The following is a 23,677-nucleotide window of genomic DNA, read 5'->3' on the forward strand; positions in this document are numbered from 1 at the left end:
TTTTTAAGAGCGAGCGAGCGAGAGGAGACCGGGGGCAACCTGAGAGCAGCGTCGGCTGCCGCGGGGACCCCTGCAAAGGGCACTGCACGCTTTTGCCTCGCTTGGCACAGTGCCCTGCGGTGCGCCGGGGGCACCGGGCTTCGGGGACCTGCTCGGAGGCCGACATTTTCCCGAGCAGGAAGTTTTCACACTTTCAGGCTCTGGATGGGTGTTAAGCGCCCCGCCGAAGGCCAGGCGGCTCTTCCCCGGAGAATTAAGCCGCGGGGGGAGCCGGCGGGGCAGCCCCAGGTGCCCCCGTGCAGCGCGAGGCCGCGCCCCCGTCCCCGTCCCCGCCGCCGCCCCCACCCCCACCCCCGGGCGCCGGACCGCAAGCTCGCCCCGCCGCCCGCGGGGAGAGGCCGGCCGCCGCGCACGCAGCCGCCCCGGGCTTCCGCCTCCCGGCCGCTCGCTCCCCCGGCCGCCTCTGCTTCGGGGCCGCGGAAACCCCGTAGGAGCGGGGCGGGCCGGGAGCGCGGTTTGGCCACCGCTTGCTGCAATATTCTTCCGCCGCGAGGCAAAGAGTCCCAGCCGCCCCCAAGGCCCCGGCATGTCCCGCGGCCCCGTAATATCGAGAAATAACCAAATTTGGGTTTTCCCACCCACTTGCTTGGGCTATTCTCCGAGGTAAGGACCCCAGGATCACAATTTGGTGGGCGACCGGAGAGCGACGAGAAAATTCCTCCGCGAGAAAACGGGTTCCGGCCGCGAGCCTATAAAAAACGGGTGGCGCGGCGCCGCTGTCTTTCCAGTCGGGCGCTGAGTGGCTCTTCGGATCATGTCTGGTGGCTCCGCGGACTATAACAGGTACGGCGCTGCCGCGGGGCCGGGGGTCGCGGCGGGTCGTGGCGGGTCGTGCGACGCCGGCGGAGGTGCTGGCGGTCGGCGAGCAGCCTGGGGGCTGTGGGTTCGCGGGCGTTTCCTGGAGGCTCAGCGCCTCTCTGCCCTTCGAGAAGCTTCCATGATGGGTAGGGCCTGGCCTGCGGGGAGACGAGGGTACAAAAACGGACTGGTTGGAGGGGCTTTTTTTCCCCCCCGTCCCCTCCCGAAGACGCCCTGGCATCCCGGACGCGTCCCCCGCCCGCCGGCGCACGTTTTAGTTGAGCGGTGGCGCAGTCCGCAGTCGACACCGTGTAGCGGGGGGGGAGCTCTACCGGCGGCGGAAGGCGCGAGTTGCAGGCTCGGCTTTGGGCGGGGGGAGGGGACGGCGGCGCCCGCCCGCTCGCCGGCCGCGGCCTTGCGGGCGGATGGGGCCGCGCCGGCAACCGGGTCCCCGCGAACCGTTGGCACCGCTCTCGCCGGGCCGCGGCCCGCGTCAATCACCGCGGCTTGCGCAGTGTGAGGGGCGGAGCTCAGCGCGTGGAGCTCTCGCGAGACCGGCTGGCGCCGAGACGGGAGCGCCTGGCGCTCGGGCTGGGGGAAGGGCCGGCGGCCGTGGGCCTTTCCTGGGCGTCCCCTGTGGTCGGCCTTGGGGCGGGCGCGCACGGAACGTGACGGGCGCTGCGCCGCCGGCTCCCCGGACTGCAGGCGCGGGTGGTGCGCACGTGTGGGGAGAGTGGCCGGCCTAGCCTAGGCCGTCCCCGGGCCGTGCAGGTAAGAGGGCTGGGGAGAGGGACGTTCTCTAACTGCGGTGTTCTTGTCGGCAGAGAACATGGAGGCCCAGAGGGAATGGACCCCGATGGTGTCATCGAGGTAAGACCTCTGTGTTGGATTCTGGAACGTGGGCAAGGTGAGGTGTTCATCCGACTTACTCAGGCGTCCTTTTGTGTGTGATTTACAGAGCAACTGGAATGAGATTGTTGATAACTTTGACGATATGAATTTAAAGGAGTCTCTTCTTCGGGGCATCTATGCTTACGGTTTTGAGAAGCCTTCAGCTATTCAACAGAGAGCTATTATTCCTTGTATTAAAGGTAAACCAGCTAGCTAGCCCTTTTTGAAACATGCATTAACTGTTCTACATAACTGACCTGGACCATAAAAGGGAAAGTAACTTCTGGGGGAATAGCACCTGTTTGTATTCCTTAAAGTGAAATGATGGCAATCATCTTTCGGGACTGACCTGAAATGAAGAGAATACTCATTGCTGATCACTTGATTATTTGGGCATAATTAATGTTCCAAACGGAATACATGGTGTGAACTAGAAGTGGCGGTTTGATGTGGGATCGGTAAATATGTATCCTACTTTTTTTAGGGTATGATGTGATTGCTCAAGCTCAGTCAGGTACTGGCAAGACAGCCACATTTGCTATTTCCATCCTGCAACAGTTGGAGATTGAGTTCAAGGAGACCCAAGCACTAGTATTGGCCCCCACCAGAGAACTGGCTCAACAGGTATTGATAGTGTAGTTCAAAAAAACTGCTTGCGTGTTGCATAGGTTTCAGGTTTCACAACTGTGAAGAATTTAAAACTTAGTATAAATTGGTCCTATCGATAGGAGCCCTCCTAATTGTCCATGCATGCAGGGAGTTTTTGTTGAGTTAAAAATAGGAACTGGGTGTGCAGGTATGGTTTGCAGGGTTGTGTAACAGATTTGAGAAACCAAAGTGTTTTCAGGGTGGACTACATCTGTTCCCATTTTTAAGTTTGAATGCAGTTGTGCAACATGAAAACTGCAGTGACATGTTATTTGACTGTCTCAGTAGTTTGTGATGCATCTGTTGCATGCTATGTTTTCAAAGCTCACTGCTATATTGGCTTTGAAGTAAGACCTTGCTAATAAAACTAGGTTTTATTAAGGTCGAAAGGACGTAAGCTCCAGTACTTTGGGAAAGACTAAAGTTACCAACAAGTTGTCCCTAGATGTGCTTACAGAGTTTGTTCCATTATTTACACCTTCCTACACAATGAAAAGCAATGTAGGAAATGATGTAACTAAAATCATTTAATTAACTTAGGTGGTATCTGGGGTAACAGGATCCCAAGTTTGACAAGGCACAAGGAAGACACGTTAAGGGACTTTTGTCATGAAACAGATCAGTCTGCATTTTAAGCTTGGAAGTAGTTAAGTGCTGTGCATGCATAGAAGCTATTTGCAGACCAGTTATTTGCTGTTATGCTTTGGAAGTTTAGTCACAGCCTGTAATTCTGCTGTGTAATAATAAAGGGTTTTGGCTTTTAGATCCAAAAGGTAATTCTGGCACTTGGAGACTATATGGGAGCAACTTGTCATGCCTGCATTGGTGGAACCAATGTTCGGAATGAAATGCAAAAACTGCAGGCTGAAGCACCACACATTGTTGTTGGTACACCAGGGAGAGTATTTGATATGTTAAACAGAAGATATCTTTGTAAGTATTGCTGTCTCTGGAGTATAGTTTATTTTAAATTAAAAGTTTGAATAGTATCCCTGTGGATTTAGAGCTGATAGTATGTTTGGCTTTCTTGGTCAGCTCCAAAATGGATCAAAATGTTTGTTTTGGATGAAGCAGATGAAATGTTGAGCCGAGGGTTTAAGGATCAAATCTATGAGATTTTCCAAAAATTAAATACAAGTATTCAGGTGAGCTTTCGTTTTTACTCTTTCATATAGTAGCTGGGGGCTTAGGTTTAATGGAAGTTAAAGTACAACTGAAGTCTTTGTCCCGCTCCCTTCTTAAAGCTATTGGCACATAACTATGACACTTGGTTATAGTTTTATTGTGAAAGTTGGCTATTTGTGTGACAAGATAATCATTGTCTTTTTAAGGTTGTGTTGCTTTCTGCCACAATGCCAACTGATGTGTTGGAAGTGACCAAAAAATTCATGAGAGATCCAATTCGAATTCTGGTGAAGAAGGAAGAATTGACCCTTGAAGGAATCAAACAGTTTTATATTAATGTTGAAAGAGAGGTAATTTGTCTAATTACTATTAAATTTTGGTTTTTTATTTAACCTTCTTGTATAAGCACTGTGCTAAAATTGCAGAAACTAGGATTGCCTTAGTTTTTGTAATAATGCTAGCAGAGTACACACAAGAAGAAAAGTAACTGCACTGGATTGTAGAGACTGGGGTGGACCTCTTTCTTAATGTCCAGTGTCCTTTGTCTTAAGATTTGGTGCAATATGTTTTAGAATGGCCTAACAATGAATTCTAATGAACATGAATTGGAGACTAGATTTTAATGACTGTTAACTTTGAAAAATTGTAGGAATGGAAGTTGGATACTCTTTGTGACTTGTACGAGACACTGACGATTACTCAGGCTGTTATTTTTCTCAATACAAGGCGCAAGGTGGACTGGCTCACTGAGAAAATGCATGCCAGGGACTTCACAGTTTCTGCCCTGGTAAGAGGTGTCCTAGTAGTGATAATTATGCTCCCCGACCCCCCATTAAAGCAGGATTTAGACTACAATATAGCTGTTAAGTGCTGTGTTGTCGTTCCCCCTGCTCAAAATAAAGCTGTTTCTTAACTATACCTGTCTGCTATACCCCTGTAGCAGCCAGGGACGCTTGGTCTCATACATGTCAGTAAAATTAAATAATTGATTTGACTGGTGATTCTTGAATTAAGGTTTGTTGATTTGCAGCATGGTGACATGGACCAGAAGGAAAGAGATGTTATCATGAGGGAATTCCGATCAGGGTCAAGCCGTGTTTTGATCACTACTGACTTGTTGGTAAGTCTCTTGCTGATTTTTTTAATCTACCAAAAGTTTGTTTTGGGGGGAAGGTTTTTTAATAACCTTTACCAGATTGGGCTGTTTGGGAGATTAAAGAAAAGACCACACTCCACAGTGGGCTATATCACTTAACGTATAGTTCACTACTATTTTGTGGCCTACATTATGTATCTGTGTACAGTTTTAAATTAGAATTTGAACATATACCATTGTATTGCAGGCTCGTGGGATTGATGTGCAACAAGTGTCATTGGTTATAAACTATGATCTACCTACCAATCGTGAAAACTATATTCACAGGTGAGTAGGTGGCATCTTGTTACTATATCGGTGAAATAAATTCATGTGTGACTTTTCTACAGACTGATTTGTTTGAAAGGCAACTTCATTATCAGGGAAGTAAAGACGTAGTAACTTGGTTAAGATGTCAACTAAATTTGTATTTGGGAAGATTGGTCATCTGCAGTGGGAAAACAGTCGTAAATGTTGCCCAAACTGTGGATCAGGTTGTTTAGATTTGTTGGTCTCAGCTTATTTTTGAGTTTTTAGTGATCTCGTGTCCATGTGCTTTCTTGGTGATTGTAGTTGGGATTTTCTTGGTGTTGTCTGGTAGCAATTTGAGCAGTCCCTGGTTTTTAGTTATAGTGGCTTTATCCCTAAGTAAATTGAACTGTACTTTGTTATATGATGTAAAAAAAGACTTTTTAAAAAATACAGGAGTCGATAGCAGCAGTTGATGACGAGATGGCGCTCAGAAACGGCGTTGACGTAATTTAGGACGTGGAATCATAAGCGAAACAGCACACTGTTTGAATAAAGAGCGAGTCGGTATTTATATTTGTTTTTCTTTTGTCATGATTATTTGATATTTTTAAGTTGCTCCAGCCAAGGCATTTTGTATGTTAGTTTTATTAGGTGGTTTGTGTTGTCTGGTTTCCATGAGGAAGGTAGAAAGCTGCTTTGGAGGTAAACACGTTTGAGTAATTTGAGTTACAACGTGTAAAACTGAGCAAAAAAGCAGTGATAAGTTTGGGTTACCATACCAAATACTCGTTTTCCCACTGGAAAAAGTTGTAAGTTTTAGACAATAGTTAACCTTGCAGCATTTGTATTTACAGTTTACAGTTCCAGATGTGCGTCGAAATGTATTACATAACTGTTCTTCTTGTTTTATTCCTGGTGTTTACATCTGTCCCAGGCTGACCTCTGCTCTTGGCTGGCCCACTTTGGTATGGGCTTTAATTTCACTACCCCAAACACAATACTGTCATCTGCTTTAAAAGTAATGCTCAAGACACCGGATAAAATCTCATTTTGCAGCCAGACAAGCCTTGAATCCTTTTGGCACTAACTGCAAAGGAAGATTTTTTTCTCTAGATATTGATTAGCAGCTAGTGCGCTCCAGTTAGAAGCACGAACTGTAACCTTATTAAGTAAACAGCAGCTGATGGTTAACAAGTGGATCATCATGTTCAGTAGTTCCCATTGGAGAAGTAACATTCTAATTGCTATGTTTCTTTCTCTACACAGAATTGGCAGAGGGGGTCGATTTGGGAGGAAAGGTGTGGCTATAAACTTTGTTACTGAAGAAGACAAGAGGATTCTTCGTGACATTGAGACTTTCTACAATACTACAGTGGAGGAAATGCCAATGAATGTGGCTGACCTTATTTAATTCCTGGGATGAGATAGTTTTGAATGCAGTGCTCGCTGTTGCTGAATAGGCGATCACAACGTGCATTGTGCTTCTTTCTTTGGGAATATTTGAATTTTGTCTCAATGCTCATAACGGATCAGAAATACAGATTTTGATAGCAAAGCGACTTTAGTCGTGAGCTCTTGTGAGGAAAGGCATTGGCTTTATCCTCTTTAGAGTTAGACTGTTGGGGTTGGGTGTAAAAGATGGGGTCTGTAAAATCTTTCTTTCTTAGAAATTTATTTCCTAGTTCTGTAGAAATGGTTGTATTAGATGTTCTCTATCATTTAATAATATACTTGTGGACTAAAAGATATAAGTGCTGTATAAAATCAGCCAATTATGTTAAACTAGCATACCTGCCTTTATTGTGTTTGTCATTAGCCTGAATAGAAAGGCCTTTAAAATTGATTTTTTTTTTTTTAGAAAGCATTTGAATGCATTTTGTTTGGTATTGTATTTATTCAATAAAGTATTTAATTAGTGCTAAGTGTGAACTGGACCCTGTTGCTAAGCCCCAGCAAGCAATCATATCTTAGATAGGGTTAAACTCCCAGTAAAATTGCCATATTGCACATGTCTTAATGAAGTTTGAATGTTAAATAAATTGTATATTCACTTTAAAGGTGCTTTGGTGATTTTTATTTAGAAAAAAAAAACCAAGTATCCTACAAAATTTTAACAATTCTGTGTTAATTGCTGCATCACTGTAGCACAGAGGCTGATCAGTTGTAGATGTTCATCGGCACCATCTGCTAAGCATTTATCTGCTTCCTACAAGAAAACCAGAAGTTAATAAAGTTTGCCCTTGGAGTTCTATTAAACATTGTGCTGAAATGTGCAAAAATGCCTACTTACAGCAAGTTTTTCTGTGATGATGGATTTCTGTTTATCAGAAAGATTATCGTTCTCTACAACCACATCATGAAATTGACTTACAAGCTGAGTTGCTGCATGACCCTCATCTATTAAGTCCTGTAACAGAAAGTTGTATTTGGTATGATCATTTAAGTTTCCCTTACCTGGAAGTGAGCAGTAAAGGGACTTACCTTTACCACAGCTTCCAGTTTGTCAAAAGAGCCACTCTGACATGCAGCAAATATTCCATCAATAGTCCCAGCTGGTATTACCTAGAAAGTTGTTTAAAGATAAGCCTTTATCTCCAGCCTGGGTAGAGTTCACTGTGTAAAGCTGTTTTTGTAACACTAAATCGACACCCTTGGAAAGGCAAAGGAAGAGAACTTGGGGAAGAGCCTTATACTCCTCTACCATGAGCTCAAGAAAGCTAACCTTCTACCCTGCCTAGGACCATCTTTATTTTTTTTTTTAATTTATTTTTATTTATTTATGATAGTCACACAGAGAGAGAGAGGCAGAGACATAGGCAGAGGGAGAAGCAGGCTCCGTGCACCGGAGCCCGACGTGGGATTCGATCCTGGGTCTCCAGGATCACGCCCTGGGCCAAAGGCAGGCGCTAAACCACTGCGCCACCCAGGGATCCCTGCCTAGGACCATCTTTAAATTAGATCAGTCACTATTCTGTAACCAGGGTGGTCTTTTCTTTGCTTCTAATAGTTTCTGGTTTGGGTGCATGATGGAACAAGAATAGCTGATCTGGTCAGTGGGAGAACAGCTAAAAATTCTGGGTGGCTGGTACCCAAGTGGTTCTATTCCTCTACAGCGGCTAAAGTCAGTCAAGTTTAAAGAGGGAATTTAAGGGAAGGTGCCTCCTTTCCTAACATACCACTAATAGACTGCTTTTAGAAAGCCTATAATTCCCCCAAAATTAAAGGGGACAAATGCTATAGATTTCATCATGGTATGAAAAATATCTTTGGGAATCCCTGGGTGGCTCCATGGTTTAGCGCCTGCCTTTGGCCCAGGGTGTGATCCTGGAGCCCCAGGATCAAATCCCATGTCGGGCTCCCTGCATGGAGCCTGCTTCTCCCTCTGCCTGCATCTCTGTCTCTCATGAATAAATAAAATCTTAAAAAAAAAAAAAAAAAAGGAATCGCATGATCTACTAGTAGCCAGTCAGGTGCCCCCATCCATTTCATTGGGATGCCTGAGTGGCTCAGTGTCTTAGCACCTGCCTTCAGCCCAGGGCGTGATCCTGAAGACCCAAGATCAGAGTCCCACATCGGGCCCCTGCATGGAGCCTGTTTTTTCCCCTCTGCCTGTGTCTCTGACTCTCTCTCTCTCTGTGTCTCTCATGGATAAGTAAAATCTTAAAAAACAAGGTTTTGAAAGTAGTAGTGATCCTACTAGTAGTAGAGATGAACTCTGGCATTATTTCCCTAAGTGGGATATTGCTCCCTCTATATATGACCCTTTGTCAGAATGTATCTGTAAGAACAGGGATATTAAATTTTTTTAAAATATTTTATTTATCAAAAGAGAGAGGCAGAAGGAGAAGCAGGTTCCACGCAGAGAGCCCAACATTAAATTTCTCTTAACTCCCATATCCCTGAAGTGTTCTTGATGGTTCCAGGTTATTCCCTTATTAGACTGTTTCTAGCATACTACTTGGCACATACTATAGACCAAATATGCCCCTCAAGATTCAGATCTTAGACTGCCCAGCCTCTGGAACTCTGAAATTTGTTTATAAGCCACTAAAGCCTATGGTACTTTGTTAAAGCTGCCTGAATGGATTAAACCAGCACATAATAAACATTCTGCATACATCTTGTCAATGAAAATTTTTTAAGAGCCACAAGCCCACTAAAAATTTTAGAATATTTAGTGCCCTTACCCCAGCAATGTCTGTGATCACCTTCTCTGTGATCTCCTTTCCACCTGTTAATCGAGTAGCACTTTGAAGAAATGTAATGGCTTTTCTTAAATCTCCTTCTGACACTTTAACAAGATAAGCTATTCCCTGAAAAGAAAAAAAAATTTTTTTTTACCCGTGATGGATGGCCAATGAAGACTTCTTGATTTTAATAAAAGTGAAAAAACACTATGTTTTGGCCTAAAGTTAGTGGGAGAAAAAATTCATTTTCAGTTTTAAGGGAATGTTATTAGTCCTAAAATGGAAAAATTCACACAGCATCAGTACAAGGGAAGGCTAGAGATCTCTTGCCTTTGGAAGAAATTTGCAGAGAAAAATGTTCCATAGTTCTATTTTCTTGAATATATAAAAAGATTTAAATTATGATTAAATTCTGTTATAATGAATAAGGCCTATATATCCTCTTTCTATACCAAAATTTCACCACCAAATTTGTTCAAGTGATATATTAGCTAGGACACTAAAAAATCTTATTATGCAGAGATTTGTTACTGCAGAGTATGTATCGTGTATGAAATCTGTCCTAGTTCTGGCTCTGTGAAATACTGATAATAAACTTCTAAGAGTAACAAGAAGGTTGAACCTATAAATCCTACATATTCCAACTGTTGCTCTTTTAGCTTAACTTTGCCTGAAGGTGTAAGAAATTAAAGCAGTATGTTTGTTTTTAGGACCTCTTATGAGTTCATCAAAGGCATTTGTAACTGCAATATTTGTAATACTTAGTAATTACCTCATTGCTAACTTTGACATGTTCTTTATCGGCAATGTCTAGTAATCGCTGCTGTTGAATTTTATCGGACAGTGGTTTGAATCGGAACTTAGAACATCTAGACGTCAGAGGTTCAATTATTCTGTAAAATATTGGGGAAAAAAGTCAGCGTCTGAAGATGATTTTCCCCCAAAGAACTCCTTTTTATCAAGAATAAATCAAGATCTGATGGAAAAGAAATTACCATAGCCTTGAAACATTGACATTTTTTTCTCTCCCTAGCTGGGGTCATCAACATGAGGCTGCCCCACATGCACCTTCAGGGCAACGTACATACCGGCTGACGTAGTTGCAGATGAGACAGAAACGGGTGGTTTTAGACTCCTTCTCCATGGTACGCCGCAAAGCTGCCTGAGCAGCTGAGGTCATAGAATCTGCCTCATCCAAAATCACAATCTTAAAAGGGGGACACGGCTTCCCACTGATACAGAGAAACAGGACTTATAATTCATGTATCACCACCAAAGTCTAATTTTAGAACATTCTTATGGTCCCAAAAAGAAATCCCAGGCCCTCTAGGAGTAACGCTTCCCGAGTATCCCAGCTGTAGGCAGTCATGAATCTCTCCCTTCTGTCTCCACAGGGCTGCCTACCCTGCACATTTCATGTAAATGCAGTCATACACTGTCTTTTGTGATTGGCTTCTTTCACTCAGCATCCTTTCAAGGTTCATCCATGTTGCAGGACATCACTACTCCATTCTGTTTTTACTGCTAAATATGGCAAAGAGATATACCACATTTCTTTCATTCATTCATTCATTCATTCATTCATTCATTCATTCATTCATAGGCTGATGGCTGTTTGGGTTGTTTTCATGTTTTGACTACTATGACTAATATTCTTAAGAACATTTTTGAAAAAAAATTTTTTTGAACATCTTTTGAATAGACCTATGTTTTCATTTCTCGTGGTTATACCTCGGACTTAAGGTTGGAATTGCTGGGTTGTCTAGTAATTCTCTATGTTTAACTTTTAGAGGTCCTGCCAATTTATTTTCAAAATGTCTGTAGAAAGTAGAAGAGTTCTAATTTCTCCACATTCTTGCCAGTATGTTGTCTTTTTGCTAAGAACCATCCTAGTATGTGTAAAGTGGTATCTCATCATGGTTTTGATTTGCATTTCTCTATGGCTAATGATGTTGATGAGCATGTTTTCATGCCCTTGCAGGCCGTTTGTATAGTAGTCCCCCTTATCCACAAGGAATGCATTCCAAGACCCCAGGAGATGTCTGAAGCCCTGGATAGTACCGAACAGCATATAAATATACATAACATATTTCTCCTATACACACATACCTATTATAAATTTCAATTTATAAATCCAGCAAAGTAAGAGATTAACAACAATAGCATTAACAGTAATAAACAATTTTAATGATATATGTAATACAAGTTACATGACTGTGGTCTCAGAATAGTTTATTGGACTGTACTCCCTCTTCTTGTGATGTGAGATGCCAGGATGCCTGCTTGATGAGGTGAAGTGAGGTATGACATAGGTACTATGACGTTAGGCTACTAACGACCTCCTGATGATAACATCAGAAGGTGGGTCATTTGCTCTGGACTTCAGCAGAGCAACTGGTGAGTACAGGCAACTGAAACTATGGAAACTGAAACCATGGATAAAGGGTGACTATCTTCTGTGGTGTAAGGTCTACTCAGTTCCTTTCCTTTTATATTGGGTTTTCTCTTGACTATTAAAATGTAGTTCATTTTTTAAAAAAGATTGTATTTATTTATTTATGAGAGACACAGAGAAGAGGCAGAGACATAGGCAGAGGGAGAAGCAGACTCCCTGTGGGGAGCCCGATGTGGGACTCGATCCCAAGACTCCAGGAACATACCCTGAGCCAAAGGCAGATGCTCAACCACTGAGCCATCCAGGCGTCCCAGTAGGAGTTTTTTATATATTCTTGATCTGAGTCCCTTATCAAATACAGGATATATTTTTTTATTGTTTTAGATTTTTTATTTATTTATTCATGAGAGACACAGAGAGAAGCAGAGACATAGGCAGAGGGAGAAGTAGGCTCCCTACGGGGAGCCTGATGTGGGACTTAATCCCAGGACCCCAGGATCATGACCTGAGCCAAAGGCAGAGACTCTCAACCACTGAGCCACCCAGGTGTCCCCAAATAGAGGATTTATATGCATTGTCAATCCGAGGTAGATTATCAAAAATCATTCACTTCCTATAAATTCTTAAAAGTGTGCTCTGATATGAATTAAATATATGCCAGGTTCCAAAACTTTAATGTTAGAACTCTGTCACCTAAAGATTATAAGTAGCTGATTAAACATCTCTGTTTAACTCAGGGCAGTCCTATTTAAATTATTAATAATACCTCATCTTTTATTCTAAAAGTGTCCCAGTATGGACAATAACTTAAATGGAAATATGTATTAGGAAATATAGGAAAGGGATCCCTGGGTGGCGCAGCGGTTTGGCGCCTGCCTTTGGCCCAGGGTGCGATCCTGGAGACCCAGGATCGAATCCCACATCCGGCTCCCGGTGCATGGAGCCTGCTTCTCCCTCTGCCTGTGTCTCTGCCTCTCTCTCTCTCACTCTGTGTGTGACTATCATAAATAAATAAAAAAAAAATTAAAAAAAAAAAAAAAAAAAGGAAATATAGGAAATATATACTGAAGCTTAAGCTGACAGAAGATTTTTTTAATAACATAATTAACAAATATCAGGATTTTTCACTAGCAGTATACCAACCAAACTACCAAATTTGATTACTAAATAAATACTCCTGAGACATAACATCAGTTAAAAACCCTTGACAGCTCAACAATTTAAAATTAGTTACTATAATGGGAAGGTCATTTCTGGGTTTAAATAATTTAGATAAAGGGGCACCTGGCTGGCTCAGTCAGTAGAGCATGCAATTCTTAATCCTGAGGTTGTAAATGGGAGCCCTATGTGAGATTACATTAAAAAAAATAAAATCTTAAAAAGAAATATGATCCAACATGAAAAAGGAGTTGGGACATTTGGCAGAAATATGTTTTTGTTTTTGTTTTTTAAGATTTTATTTATTTATTCATGAGAGACACAGAGAGAGAGAGAGAGAGAGGCAGAGACATAGGCAGAGGGAGAAGCAGGTCCATGCAGGGAGCCTGACGTGGGACTCGATCCAGGGACTCCAGGATTACACCCTGGGCCAAAGGCAGGCGCTAAACCACCGAGCCACCCAGGGATCCCAGAAACATGTATTTTAAATAATGCAATGACATGGTATGAAGAAGGAAAAGTGAGCTTTACTTACTCTGAGCGACTTCCTGACACAGTTAATTGAGCAAAATTCTTCACTTTTTCTCTAACTACTTGTATTCCACGTTCATCAGATGCATTTAACTCAAGAACTCTTAATCGAAAAAGTTCAGGCCTATGTCAAAATGAAACAAATATGAAACATCATAAAGCATGTAATAACTGAGTTTAAACCACATTTTAAAAAAATTTTTATTTTATTTTATTTATTTATGATAGGCACACAGTGAGAGAGAGAGAGGCAGAGACACAGGCAGAGGGAGAAGCAGGCTCCATGCACCGGGAGCCTGACGTGGGATCCGATCCTGGGTCTCCAGGATCGCGCCCTGGGCCAAAGGCAGGCGCTAAACCACTGCGGCACCCAGGGATCCCCTAAACCACATTTTAACCATACACATTCTGTAGTACTAAATCCACCTAGTAAACACTAGATAGAAGGCATGCGATCACTTTCATATTTTTTATATTGCAGAGACATGCAGTTTTTTTCATGTAGTTTAAAAAACAAATGATACATAATTTGTAAAATTTTAAATTTAGTTAGAATTATATCATAAACATCTTGCCATGTTATAAGAACCACTGTAAATAACATTTTAATAACTTATATGACATTCTATCCAATAAGCATACCATCATTCATTTAATATTCTTCTATTGTTAGGTATTTAGTTTTAATACATTACAATTTTAAATAATGCTGCAATACAGCATATTTTCAATTATTTCTATAAGGTCGCTTGCTAGGGACTAATACCGGATCAAAACATAAACAAACAAAAAAATTTTTTTTGAGTTAAAAAAAAAAAACTATTAAAAATAGCTCACCATAGGGTCACTGAGAAATCAAAAGAAGATGAAAACAACTGGCACGCCCTTCCAAGCCACTGTTTTGAAAACTTCCTCCTACTTTACTATACATAAATATATTTTTTAATTAAAAAAACAAGAGCTGGAACTTAGTTTTGTCTTTAGTTTTCCTAAACAGCATGATATCCTAAGCATTTTTTATGGGCATAAACATCCATAAGCTCTGTGCATATATTTTCTATTTTAAAATGACATATATTATGAAATGCAGAATTCATAATTAAGTTCTTTTAGTTCTATAAGAACAAATGTTATTTTTAACAGGATATTTAAAAAATTATATAATTTGGACTGACCTACTCTGAAAAAACTAACAAACTACCTAAGTTTCATTATGACTACATTGCTAAGGCTGGTTTAGATTGGATCTGAGTTGTGGAATAATTTAAAAAAACCCTCTTTTATAATTTCTTTGAGAAATAAAAATTGCTGTCAAATAAAATAAAATATTAGGTTCACAGCACCTTCCCTCTTTTTCTTCCTTTACGTTTCAATAGAACTAATTATCTGTACATATTTGATGGTTTTAGAGGAACCTATTTTCACATGTAGGATTTCAGATGTACCCTTTGCTATATGCCTGATATAAAATTTCTGGATAAATTCAAGATAGCCTTTGGTACACTTGATCTTAGCAAAAAGGCCAAGAAGAACTAGACAGACTTCTCTATGTCAGTGCATGTTTTAGGGATATCATACATACCCAGGCTGATATGTATCTTTTAACTCTAGTTAAAAGGCTCCTTTACAATGGTTGGCTAAGCCAAGACAGTCAATCCTGGGGGAAGAAACTAAGAAAATGGCTCACATAGATTTCCTGGTGTACCTGGAGTTCTACTGGGGCAACTACTACATACTTTGCTCACACTCAAGATACCTGAGGGCTAGCAGCTTGCCTAGCCACTCCAGAGGCAGGGTCTGGAAAGGCCAGAGCAAGAAAAAACTCTAGAAGGGGTGGTATCGGTCAGTATCATGAGACATAGCAGATCCTATCACACAAAGACATACATGGGAACACAACCATTTAGAGAGCAATGAAAGTATTGGCATGACTAAAAATAGGATGGGTCCTCTGGGCTCCAAAATCAAAATGGAAAAGTTAAAGTGATGAAAAAATCTTGAGGCTTCCTATTGTTGTAGTATATTCAAACATTTGAATAAGGTTCAGAATGAAGATTATAAAAGATGTAAGCAAGCTTATTTACTGGAGGGGAGGAACTGGAAATGGGCCCACTAAATAAATAAAAAATACAGAAACAATAACCTTACAGAGATCAAATACAAATTTTTAGATAAAGAAAGGCAGAGATTTTTGGTGTCAAGTTTAAAAAAAAAAAAAAAAAAAGAGAGATGTTTCAACTTACCCAAAGAGTTCCCTAGCCGCTGCCAAAATAGTAGATGTTTTTCCAGTTCCAGGTGGCCCATAAAACAAGAGATTAGGGAGCTGTGGAAGTTAAAGTTTATTTTTTAAAAATTATATTCTGGTATATGAAATGATGGTGGAAAATGTGTATAGAACAGTGCAACAGCTTCCCTAACAGGGCACATATCTGAATACAATATTTCTTAATATAACAAGTATTACACTGTTAGCAGTTGTAAATCCTGCTTTTTCACATAATTCTATACTCCCTCCCCCCAAATGTCTTTTCTGATATCTAAGTTGAATCAATATTTATGATTGTTCTATACAAAATATATTTAGGTGAAGTTTTCAAAGCAGGAATCGGAAACCTTCCTTTTAAAAGATTTTATTTTTTATGTAATCTCTACACCAAACATGGGGCTTGAAATCACAACCCAGAGATCAAGAGTGCACCACTCCATTGACCAAGCCAGCTAGGCACCTCAAAACCTTTCTTTTGAAGGGAATCTCGGGCTTCTGTGAATTCTTATCCCACCTCTCTGCTCAAGATTAGGCAAGATTTGATATTTTAAAAAGATGTCCATTGCTTCAAAGGGGAAACAGACCAAAGAACTTTAATTTGGCTAATACCGAGGAAAAAAAGAAAGAAAAATACTTATCAAGACTCTGGATGAGCTGATGTTCCAAGAACAGGGGGAAAAAAAAGAGCATTTATTAGGTGCCAGGCAATACTATATGCCATGATTATATACCCTGTAGGGATGCCCACATACATCAGGAGAATTAATTAGAAGAAGGGGTAAGGCTAAATCACTAGTTCTTCTTTTATATTTTAAATCTCACTAGCTTGGCTCCTATCAAGCATACAACTAATCTGGGGTAGACTGATAAATGTACTAAATTCCATGAGCTGTCATAAAACTGCACTCTTTAGTATGTCCTTTCACGTACAGAAATCACTGTACATAGGAAACTAGGCAGCACGGTTTATTTGCTTCCATTCTCGCCTAACCCTTGACCTTCCTATCCATTCTTCACCCAAATCAGCTGCCACTCTTGCTTGCTACTTGAAACTATTCACTGGCTTCATACTCCACCTAGAAAAACAAAACCAAACCAAAAACCAACCTGTACATCCATGGATGTCCATGATCTGCTCACCAACTCTCTCACTTTCCAGGCTCCAATTTACAATGAATCCTAACAACCAAGCACTGTATGACCTTATCTTGTCCCCCATGAGCTAGGGTCTGACTGCTTTTTTCCTGGTTAGCCAACTTCTACTGCATCACAAGTCAGAAGCCTTCCCTAACCACCCAATCTAAAATAGAACTCCTCGGGGATCCCTGGGTGGCTCAGCAGTTTAGCGCCTGCCTTTGGCCCAGGGCGTGATCCTGGGGTCCGGGGATCGAGTCCCATGTCAGGATCCCTACATGGAGCCTGCTTCTCCCTCTGCCTGTGTCTCTGCCTCTCTCTCTCTAGGTCTCTCATGAATAAATAAATAAAATCTTAAAAAAAATAATAAATAAAACAGAACTCCTCTGTTAGTCTTTGTTGCACTTACTTCAACTTGCACTTATTTATATATATACAGTAATTTGCAACTATTGTTATTTATTTAGTGATTTGGTTTAATTGTAAAATACCTGTCTACTTCACTATACCGAAAGCTTAAGGTCAAGAATCTTAGGTGCTCTATTCACATCTGTATTCTCAGCATCCTGCACAGTGCTCAACATATGTCCAGTAAATAAAACAATGTAGAAATATATTAATTGAAGATGATTACATTGGTAGCACATAGCTTAAGATACAAGTTATGAGTTTCACTACTTAAAAACAAACACCAAAAAACTCCTAAGCTTTTTGACTGGTTTTGGTATCAAGGTAATGTTGGCCTCACAGAACGAATTTGGAAGTTTTCCTTCCTCTTTCTATTTTTGGGATAGTTTGAGAAGAATAGGTGTTTAACGTCTTTAAATGTTTAGTTGAATTCATATGAAGCCATCTGGTCCTGGACTTTTGTCTGCTGGGAGATTTTTGATTACCAATTTCATGACTAGTAATCAGTCTATTCAAATTTTCTATTTCTTCCCAATTCAGTTTTGGAAGATTCTATGTTTCTAGGGATTTATCCATTTCTTCTAGGTTGTGCAATTTGTTAGTATATATTTTTCCATTGTAATATTCTCTTACAATTCTTTGTCTTTCTGTAGTGTCATTTGCTATTTCTCCTCCTTCATTTCTAATTTTGAGTCTTCTCTTTTTCTTGAGAAGTCTGGGTAAAGGTCTATCAATTTTATCTTTTCAAAGAACCAGGTGTTGGCTTCACTGATCTTTTATATATTTTTTTTTTCCCTTAGTCTCTATTTCACTTTTTCTACTCTAATCTTTATTATTTCCTTCCCTCCAGTAGCTATGGGCTTGTCAGTTTGAGTATAAAAAACATTCCTAGGCTTCATCTTTAACTATTATTTTGATTCATACATACCTCAATATTTGTAACAATTAATCCATGTAACTATTACATAAAGTAACTTGAATTTTTAAAAGCATGGTAAAATTACTATACCTTACAATTTTATATATCTATATCTATATAGTGTATTCAACAACTACATGTAAAATATTAGTTCTTAAATTGATTTCTGATGATCATCTATTGTAAAATCTATAATACTTTAATGTAAATGATGGAGTGAGTGCTCAGTTTTGGCAGCACATACACTAAAGTAAATGAAGGAATGAATTCTTTTTCTCTACTCTGTGGAATTTAAAATTACTTCATCTTTAAGTTTCACAGAACTTAGTCTGAAAAGAAACAAAATATTAAATAAGAGTTTTAAAGAAGTAAGTTCTTAATTCAGTCTTCTAAGATAAATGGCAGAAAGTCAAGAACTGGGTCATAATCCCACTACATTTGCCTCAAGGAATGAGAATACTACCAATCAAAATTTATCTTGTTCTACAATCTGTGTAATTATTACTATACAATTAAAATTGTATACTGTAAAATTAAAAGGTAAAGGTATTTGGATCAAATCAAAACAAAAACTGGCAAAGATTTTTAATAGTTTGATAAATATAACTTCTTTCAAATTATATACTGTTATAGTGTAATTCTGGGAAGAGAATGGCAGCAAAAGCCAAAAGAACCTCTAATTCAAAGTAACCAGTTTGAGAGGAAGGAGGCAAATCTTACTTGGAAATAAAGGAAAACACCACATCCCACTTTTATCTGCAACTTTTCTCCTTCTTTCACTAAGCTCTTACAACACTTCATCATATATAATTTTAAACTGCTAATTCTTCTAATGGGCCTATCTTGTCTCTGAATCATCTAAAGTGTAAGTCATTCAAGAATTTCTTTTATCCCATATATGACAGCAGGAGACACAATGCTATAGGCAGAATTAAATACTCATTTTTTGTATTGTAGTTCAAACCAAATTCTAACATTAGGTAAGCAATTATACTTTCAAAGAGTCTCAGACTCTTCTTTACAGCACATATTATCTATAATTCTCTTGCTTATTTGGCTTACACATTTATTCTCCATCTCTCCCCACAAAAAAAAAAAAAAAAAAAGCCATGAGAAAAGGGACCCAGTATGTCTTGTTCAATGGTCTCTACTTAAGTACGTACCGTGTAACAATGCCAAGATAGAACAGGAGATGCTTAATAAATATTTGTTGAACTCATCATCCATTATACAAATAATTATCAAGGGCCTACTGTACATACAGCTACTATTTAAGGGGGGCAGGTGATTATAAAAGGAAGGAAAAGGATGAATAAATGAAATCTTGAATCTCCCAATGACATGAAACATCATCTGCTACTCACATCAGCTCCCTCTAAAGACTTTTTCAGCACTGCAACCACTTCTTCCTGGAAAGCAACTTCGTCCACACATTTTGGGCGACTGGGGAAAAAAAAAACAAACCAGAGAGATTATTTAGTATATTACAGTAGCCACAGAAATGTCTTAAGTGTTCCTTTAGCTAAAATACCAATGATAATTCTCATATCCTGGCAATAAAATAGGAAACTTTCATTATTAGAAGTAGGTGGAAACCCCATTTGTATTTACCTTAAGTAAATACAAACTGAAAGAGTGAAGTTACTTTTCCCTTTATAGATGCACTGTTTGTATCTATAATACTTAGAAAAATTAAGCAAAAAGATTTTATTACACCACTTGTTAAAAATTTAAAGTGAACACTTGCTTAGAAAGTAATATATTTTGACAAGATCATAAGATCATGCACTTAAGCTGAAAAGAGAGAACTCTTTCCTCAGGAGAGGAAATTATTTTGGTTAATATAGCTAATTAATACCAATTTCCTCCATCACCTAACTCCACAAAAAATTCCTAGCTAGTCACTTGATTGAGGGCTAAATAACAAATTTAACCAAAATGAAGTATAACAACATTTAATTTTCATCCTGCATCATTAATTGATGATTTTAAAAGAAGCTGGACAAAGTTATACTCCTAACCCCAAGGTTAGGTATTGTGCTTAATTAGCTAGCTGAAAGCTCTTCTTTGATTTATACATTTCAAATTAATCAGGTAAATGCCAAGTAGGAATTTTATGACAGAAAATGTTTTCTAGGGAAACCAACATTAAATTATAAACTAGGGTTTCATGTTCAAATACCTGTAGGGGCCAGGAAGAAAACAAGAGTAAATAAGGCACAGTGTAAGGCAAGAGAAAACAGAAGGACATATGACCTCTCCAGAATGAGAAGCAGCACTCAGGTCCATTTAACCACTGTCAAATGATAATTTTTATCTAGTTCTGCTTAATCTCTTGAAAAACTGAACATCTCTAGACTTTTTTCCCCCCTCTGCATAATTTTTTATTTAAAAATCTAGGCTTTTATGTGAAATTTCCCACTTTAAAAACCACTGTTGGTGCCAAACAAAACATGAGGGTCTTACATGATCTATAAGTAATCCGCAAGCTTTTAATAATAATTGAGGCTACACCAGGAGTTACAACTATTGTCATAATATGACTTAGCTGATTGAAATTTAAGAGCCACTTCAAGTGTTGTTTTTGACAAAATGTATGAACAAAAAACTCAATTATTTCCCCCTGTCCGTAATGGAAGGTGGAAGAGATTATTTGGATTTAAGGAGAACTCCTGACCCAAGAGCTTATGACTACCTTCTAGCAATTGTTTTCTCTTATTGTGTATCAATCTCTAAAACCACAGTCCCGAGTTACAAAAAGTCCTTAGTTCATCTATAAAGTAATTAAACTAGATCATTTGATGGCACTTTCAGTTGCAAGGCTCTAGGACTTACATATTTGGATGATTTTCAAGCACATCTACACCAAGCAAATCATCTCCTTCTTAAGTAGCAGTTAACAACAACAAAAAAGTGACTAAACTGGTTAGAGAAGTAATTTATTAACTATGTCAAGAAAAATAGAAGCATTCTTACTATTTTTCCACCCATGGAACAGGTTTGGTTTTCTTGTTCTCTCCACTGCTTCCAGCTGTGGCAGCTATTCCTCGATCCTTCAGTGGTGGTTTAGTACTGACAGATGTGCCTTTTAGAAAAGCCTGCATGGTTACTGCAACCTGACCAGATGTAAGACAGAAAAGGAAAAGCTCTTCTGAAATCATTACAAGAAAGAACAGCAAGAAAGCACATTTAACCTCGTGCAAAATATTCCAACAATTACCTACCATATAAAGGACATCACCTCATAACCTAGCATCCTCTAAATGTACTCTACTGAGAACTAGAGGGACCATATAAGAGGCCAAAGTGCTTAAGGAACTTATTAGACTCTATAGTGAGAGTTACAGATCAAAGCTAAATCTAATGACTGAAACATTTTTAAGAGTTTTTGACAAATTTGTCATTAATGGCCAAACTGCATGGGCTTCTACAGTCTCATCCAGTCCAGTCATGGGCCTAGCTCTAGCTCAGGCCCTGAAATGCACTTAGCGATGAGGAGTGCTGGGACCACAATGAGAACTTCTATTTCTTTTCTTGGGCCTAGAGCTCCACTCAAGGGCTTTTGCTGGAAGAACCAATGATTGCCTTCAGAAGCTGTTTTGTAGGAGGGTTGGGGTGAGGACTATGTTGTTAAAATGGAAACAGCTTGGGATGCCTGGGTGGCTCAGTGGTTGAGCGCCTGCCTTTGGCCCAGGACATGATCTTGGAGTCCCAGAATCGAGTCCCAGATCGAGTCCCATGGAGCCTGCTTCTCCCTCTGCCTGTGTCTCTGCCTCTCTCTCTCTCTCTCTGTGTCTCTTATGAATGAATAAATAAATAAATAAAACCTTTAAAAAATCTCACCCAGAAAATAACTACTATTAACATTCAGGCAAACTTTCTTCCAGGCAGTAGAAGGCTGTTTTAGGGATAGAAAACCATCAGCAGGGTATCCCTGGGTGGCTCAGCGGTTTAGCGCCTGCCTTGGGCTCAGGGGCATGATCCTGGAGTTCTGGGATTGAGTCCTGCATGGGGCTCCCTGCATGGAGCCTGCTTCTCTCTCTGCCTCTCTCTCTCTCTCTCTCTGTGTCTCTCATGAATAAATAAATAAAATCTTAAAAAAAGAAAAAAAAGAAAAAAAAAGAAAAGCATCAGTAGCTTGCCTGAAATTCCCCAGCATTACTGGCAATACTACTTTCTTCACTGCTTTTCCCCAGGGCCTAGGGGTACATGGGGGTACATGACAGATGCCCCATAGTATTTGGGGGCTGAATTACTACCATTTATGAGGCTTGGCTTCCCCTTCTGTAAAAGGAGCTAAGGCCTATTCCATAAGGTAGTTAATAAAATAAATAAATAAATAAATAAATAAAAAAGAAATAGAATTTTGAAAGCCCTCATGTACTGTTGGTGGGAATGTAAATTGGTGCACACACTATGAAAGAATTTCCTCAAAATATTAGAAACAAGAGTTACCATATGATCCAGCAATTCCACTACTGGGTATCCATACGGAAAAAGAAAAAGATCACTAACTCAAAAAGATATATGCACCCCTATGCTCAATGCAGCACTATTTACAACAGCCAAGACACGGAAAGATCTAAGTTTGTTCATCAGTGGATGAATGGATAAAGATGTGATACGCACATGTAATGTTACTCAGCCCTAAGGAAGAATAAAACCTTGCCACTGTGGCAACGTGGGTGGACCTTGCGAGTATTATGTTAACTGAGACAGGCCGGTCACAAAGACAAATACTGCATGATTTCACTTACGTGTGGAATCTAAAAAAAAAAAATAAAATAAAATAAAACGAAAACAAAACAAATGAAAACCTAGACTCAGATACACAGAGCATCAGAAGGGAAGGGGGCAAAAGAGGGGAGGCGATTAAGGCGTACAGACTAACAGTTACTCGGGGAGTCCTGGGATGCACCGCCCGGCGTAGGAGATGCGGTCGGTAAGTGTGCAAAGCGTGCAAAACGTCTCATCACTGTTGTGCCCCTGAAACTAACACTGAATGTCAACTGGACTTAGACCTCAGTTTACTTCTTTTTTAAAAAAAGAAAGGGCCCCCAGGGAAAGCATCCTCCTGCATCCACACCTTTCCTGGCACTTGGGTGTACTCCGTCGGCAGACGGTTTAACCACCGTAAGCAGCCAAGCTTCTCGACGCTACCGGACACTCCGTCCCGGCCCCCGGGGGCAGTGACTACTGCACGCTCCGACAGCCCGAAGCAGGGCTCCGGAAGATGCGGCTCTCGGCCACCGCTTCGCAAACGGGTGCGCGCGGGGGAAGGCGGGGAAGGCGGGGGAAGGCGGGGGAAGGCGGGGAAGGCGGGGAAGGCCGGGGAAGGCCACCCTCACAACCCCCCGGGCCGGTCACCTGTTGTCCCCGGCACGGCCTGGGCCCTTCAGCCGCTCGGCTCCGGAGGGTGCACGCGGCCGGCTCGTCCCTGGGGCTTCCGGTCGCAGAGTCCTCGCTCCGTCCGCCGGGGCGAGAGCATCAGGCCTGGGAAACCCCGAGCCGCCACACGGAGCGGCACTCGCCGTCCCCGCCCTCAGCACCGCGGCCCCGGTTCCCGCCACCGAACGCGGGGCGGGACTACGCGGGCACGCAGCGCGTCACTTCCGGCCCGCCGCGCGCACGCGCGCTCCTCCTCCACGGAGCCTCCGGGTCGTGCGCCGTTCTGCTTGCGCAGGTGCCACGCCGGCTTTTAGGGGACCCCCCGCCTCGGAGTGGAGCGAGGATGGCTTAGGAGGCGTAAACAAAGCTCCACCTGTTCTCG

At 40.9% G+C, this 23,677-nt stretch overlaps 2 protein-coding genes and 4 non-coding genes across 10 annotated transcripts; 5 read left to right on the plus strand and 1 right to left on the minus strand.

Annotated features, from left to right (window-relative positions):
* Positions 1-550: 550 nt before the first annotated feature.
* On the plus strand, positions 551-6,966 carry EIF4A2 (eukaryotic translation initiation factor 4A2). Of its 3 annotated transcripts, XR_003138731.3 has the most exons (12): positions 729-843; positions 1,683-1,728; positions 1,817-1,949; positions 2,234-2,373; positions 3,162-3,330; positions 3,433-3,542; positions 3,729-3,872; positions 4,172-4,309; positions 4,553-4,642; positions 4,866-4,945; positions 5,363-5,469; positions 6,176-6,317. XR_003138731.3 is itself a non-coding variant. In XM_025451194.3 (11 exons), exons 1-11 carry the CDS (start codon positions 815-817, stop codon positions 6,318-6,320), a joined length of 1,224 nt encoding a protein of 407 aa, XP_025306979.1. In that variant the 5' UTR covers positions 551-814; the 3' UTR covers positions 6,321-6,966. The 3 variants fall into 3 exon arrangements, 2 of the variants coding, with proteins under 2 accessions (XP_025306979.1, XP_048961797.1); XM_025451194.3 differs by lacking the exon at positions 5,363-5,469 and having other exon boundaries at positions 551-843; positions 6,176-6,966; XM_049105840.1 differs by lacking the exon at positions 6,176-6,317 and having other exon boundaries at positions 5,363-5,473.
* LOC112662936 (small nucleolar RNA SNORD2) lies at positions 2,064-2,132 on the plus strand. The gene has a single exon (XR_003138962.1). It is a non-coding gene; the product is annotated as a small nucleolar RNA SNORD2 (small nucleolar RNA).
* Positions 3,914-4,089, plus strand: LOC112662932 (small nucleolar RNA SNORA81). The gene has a single exon (XR_003138959.1). It is a non-coding gene; the product is annotated as a small nucleolar RNA SNORA81 (small nucleolar RNA).
* Positions 4,358-4,489, plus strand: LOC112662920 (small nucleolar RNA SNORA63). The gene has a single exon (XR_003138950.1). It is a non-coding gene; the product is annotated as a small nucleolar RNA SNORA63 (small nucleolar RNA).
* Positions 4,669-4,810, plus strand: LOC112662925 (small nucleolar RNA SNORA4). The gene has a single exon (XR_003138953.1). It is a non-coding gene; the product is annotated as a small nucleolar RNA SNORA4 (small nucleolar RNA).
* RFC4 (replication factor C subunit 4) lies at positions 6,961-23,414 on the minus strand. 3 transcript variants are annotated; one of them, XM_025451195.3, is made up of 11 exons: positions 23,275-23,414; positions 20,884-21,023; positions 19,272-19,350; positions 15,424-15,503; positions 13,185-13,304; positions 10,185-10,328; positions 9,869-9,989; positions 9,097-9,222; positions 7,391-7,471; positions 7,200-7,316; positions 6,961-7,115 (listed from the first exon to the last, which is right to left on the minus strand). In XM_025451195.3, the coding sequence occupies exons 2-11, from the start codon at positions 21,009-21,011 to the stop codon at positions 7,020-7,022; spliced, it is 1,092 nt and encodes a 363-aa protein (XP_025306980.1). In that variant the 5' UTR covers positions 21,012-21,023; positions 23,275-23,414; the 3' UTR covers positions 6,961-7,019. The 3 variants fall into 3 exon arrangements, with proteins under 3 accessions (XP_025306980.1, XP_025306982.1, XP_025306983.1); XM_025451197.3 differs by lacking the exon at positions 23,275-23,414 and adding an exon at positions 22,994-23,125; XM_025451198.3 differs by lacking the exon at positions 10,185-10,328.
* Between the last annotated feature and the right edge of the window lie 263 nt (positions 23,415-23,677).

The sequence above is a fragment of the Canis lupus genome, chromosome 34 (genome assembly GCF_003254725.2).
Source record: "Canis lupus dingo isolate Sandy chromosome 34, ASM325472v2, whole genome shotgun sequence".
NCBI lineage: Eukaryota > Metazoa > Chordata > Mammalia > Carnivora > Canidae > Canis > Canis lupus.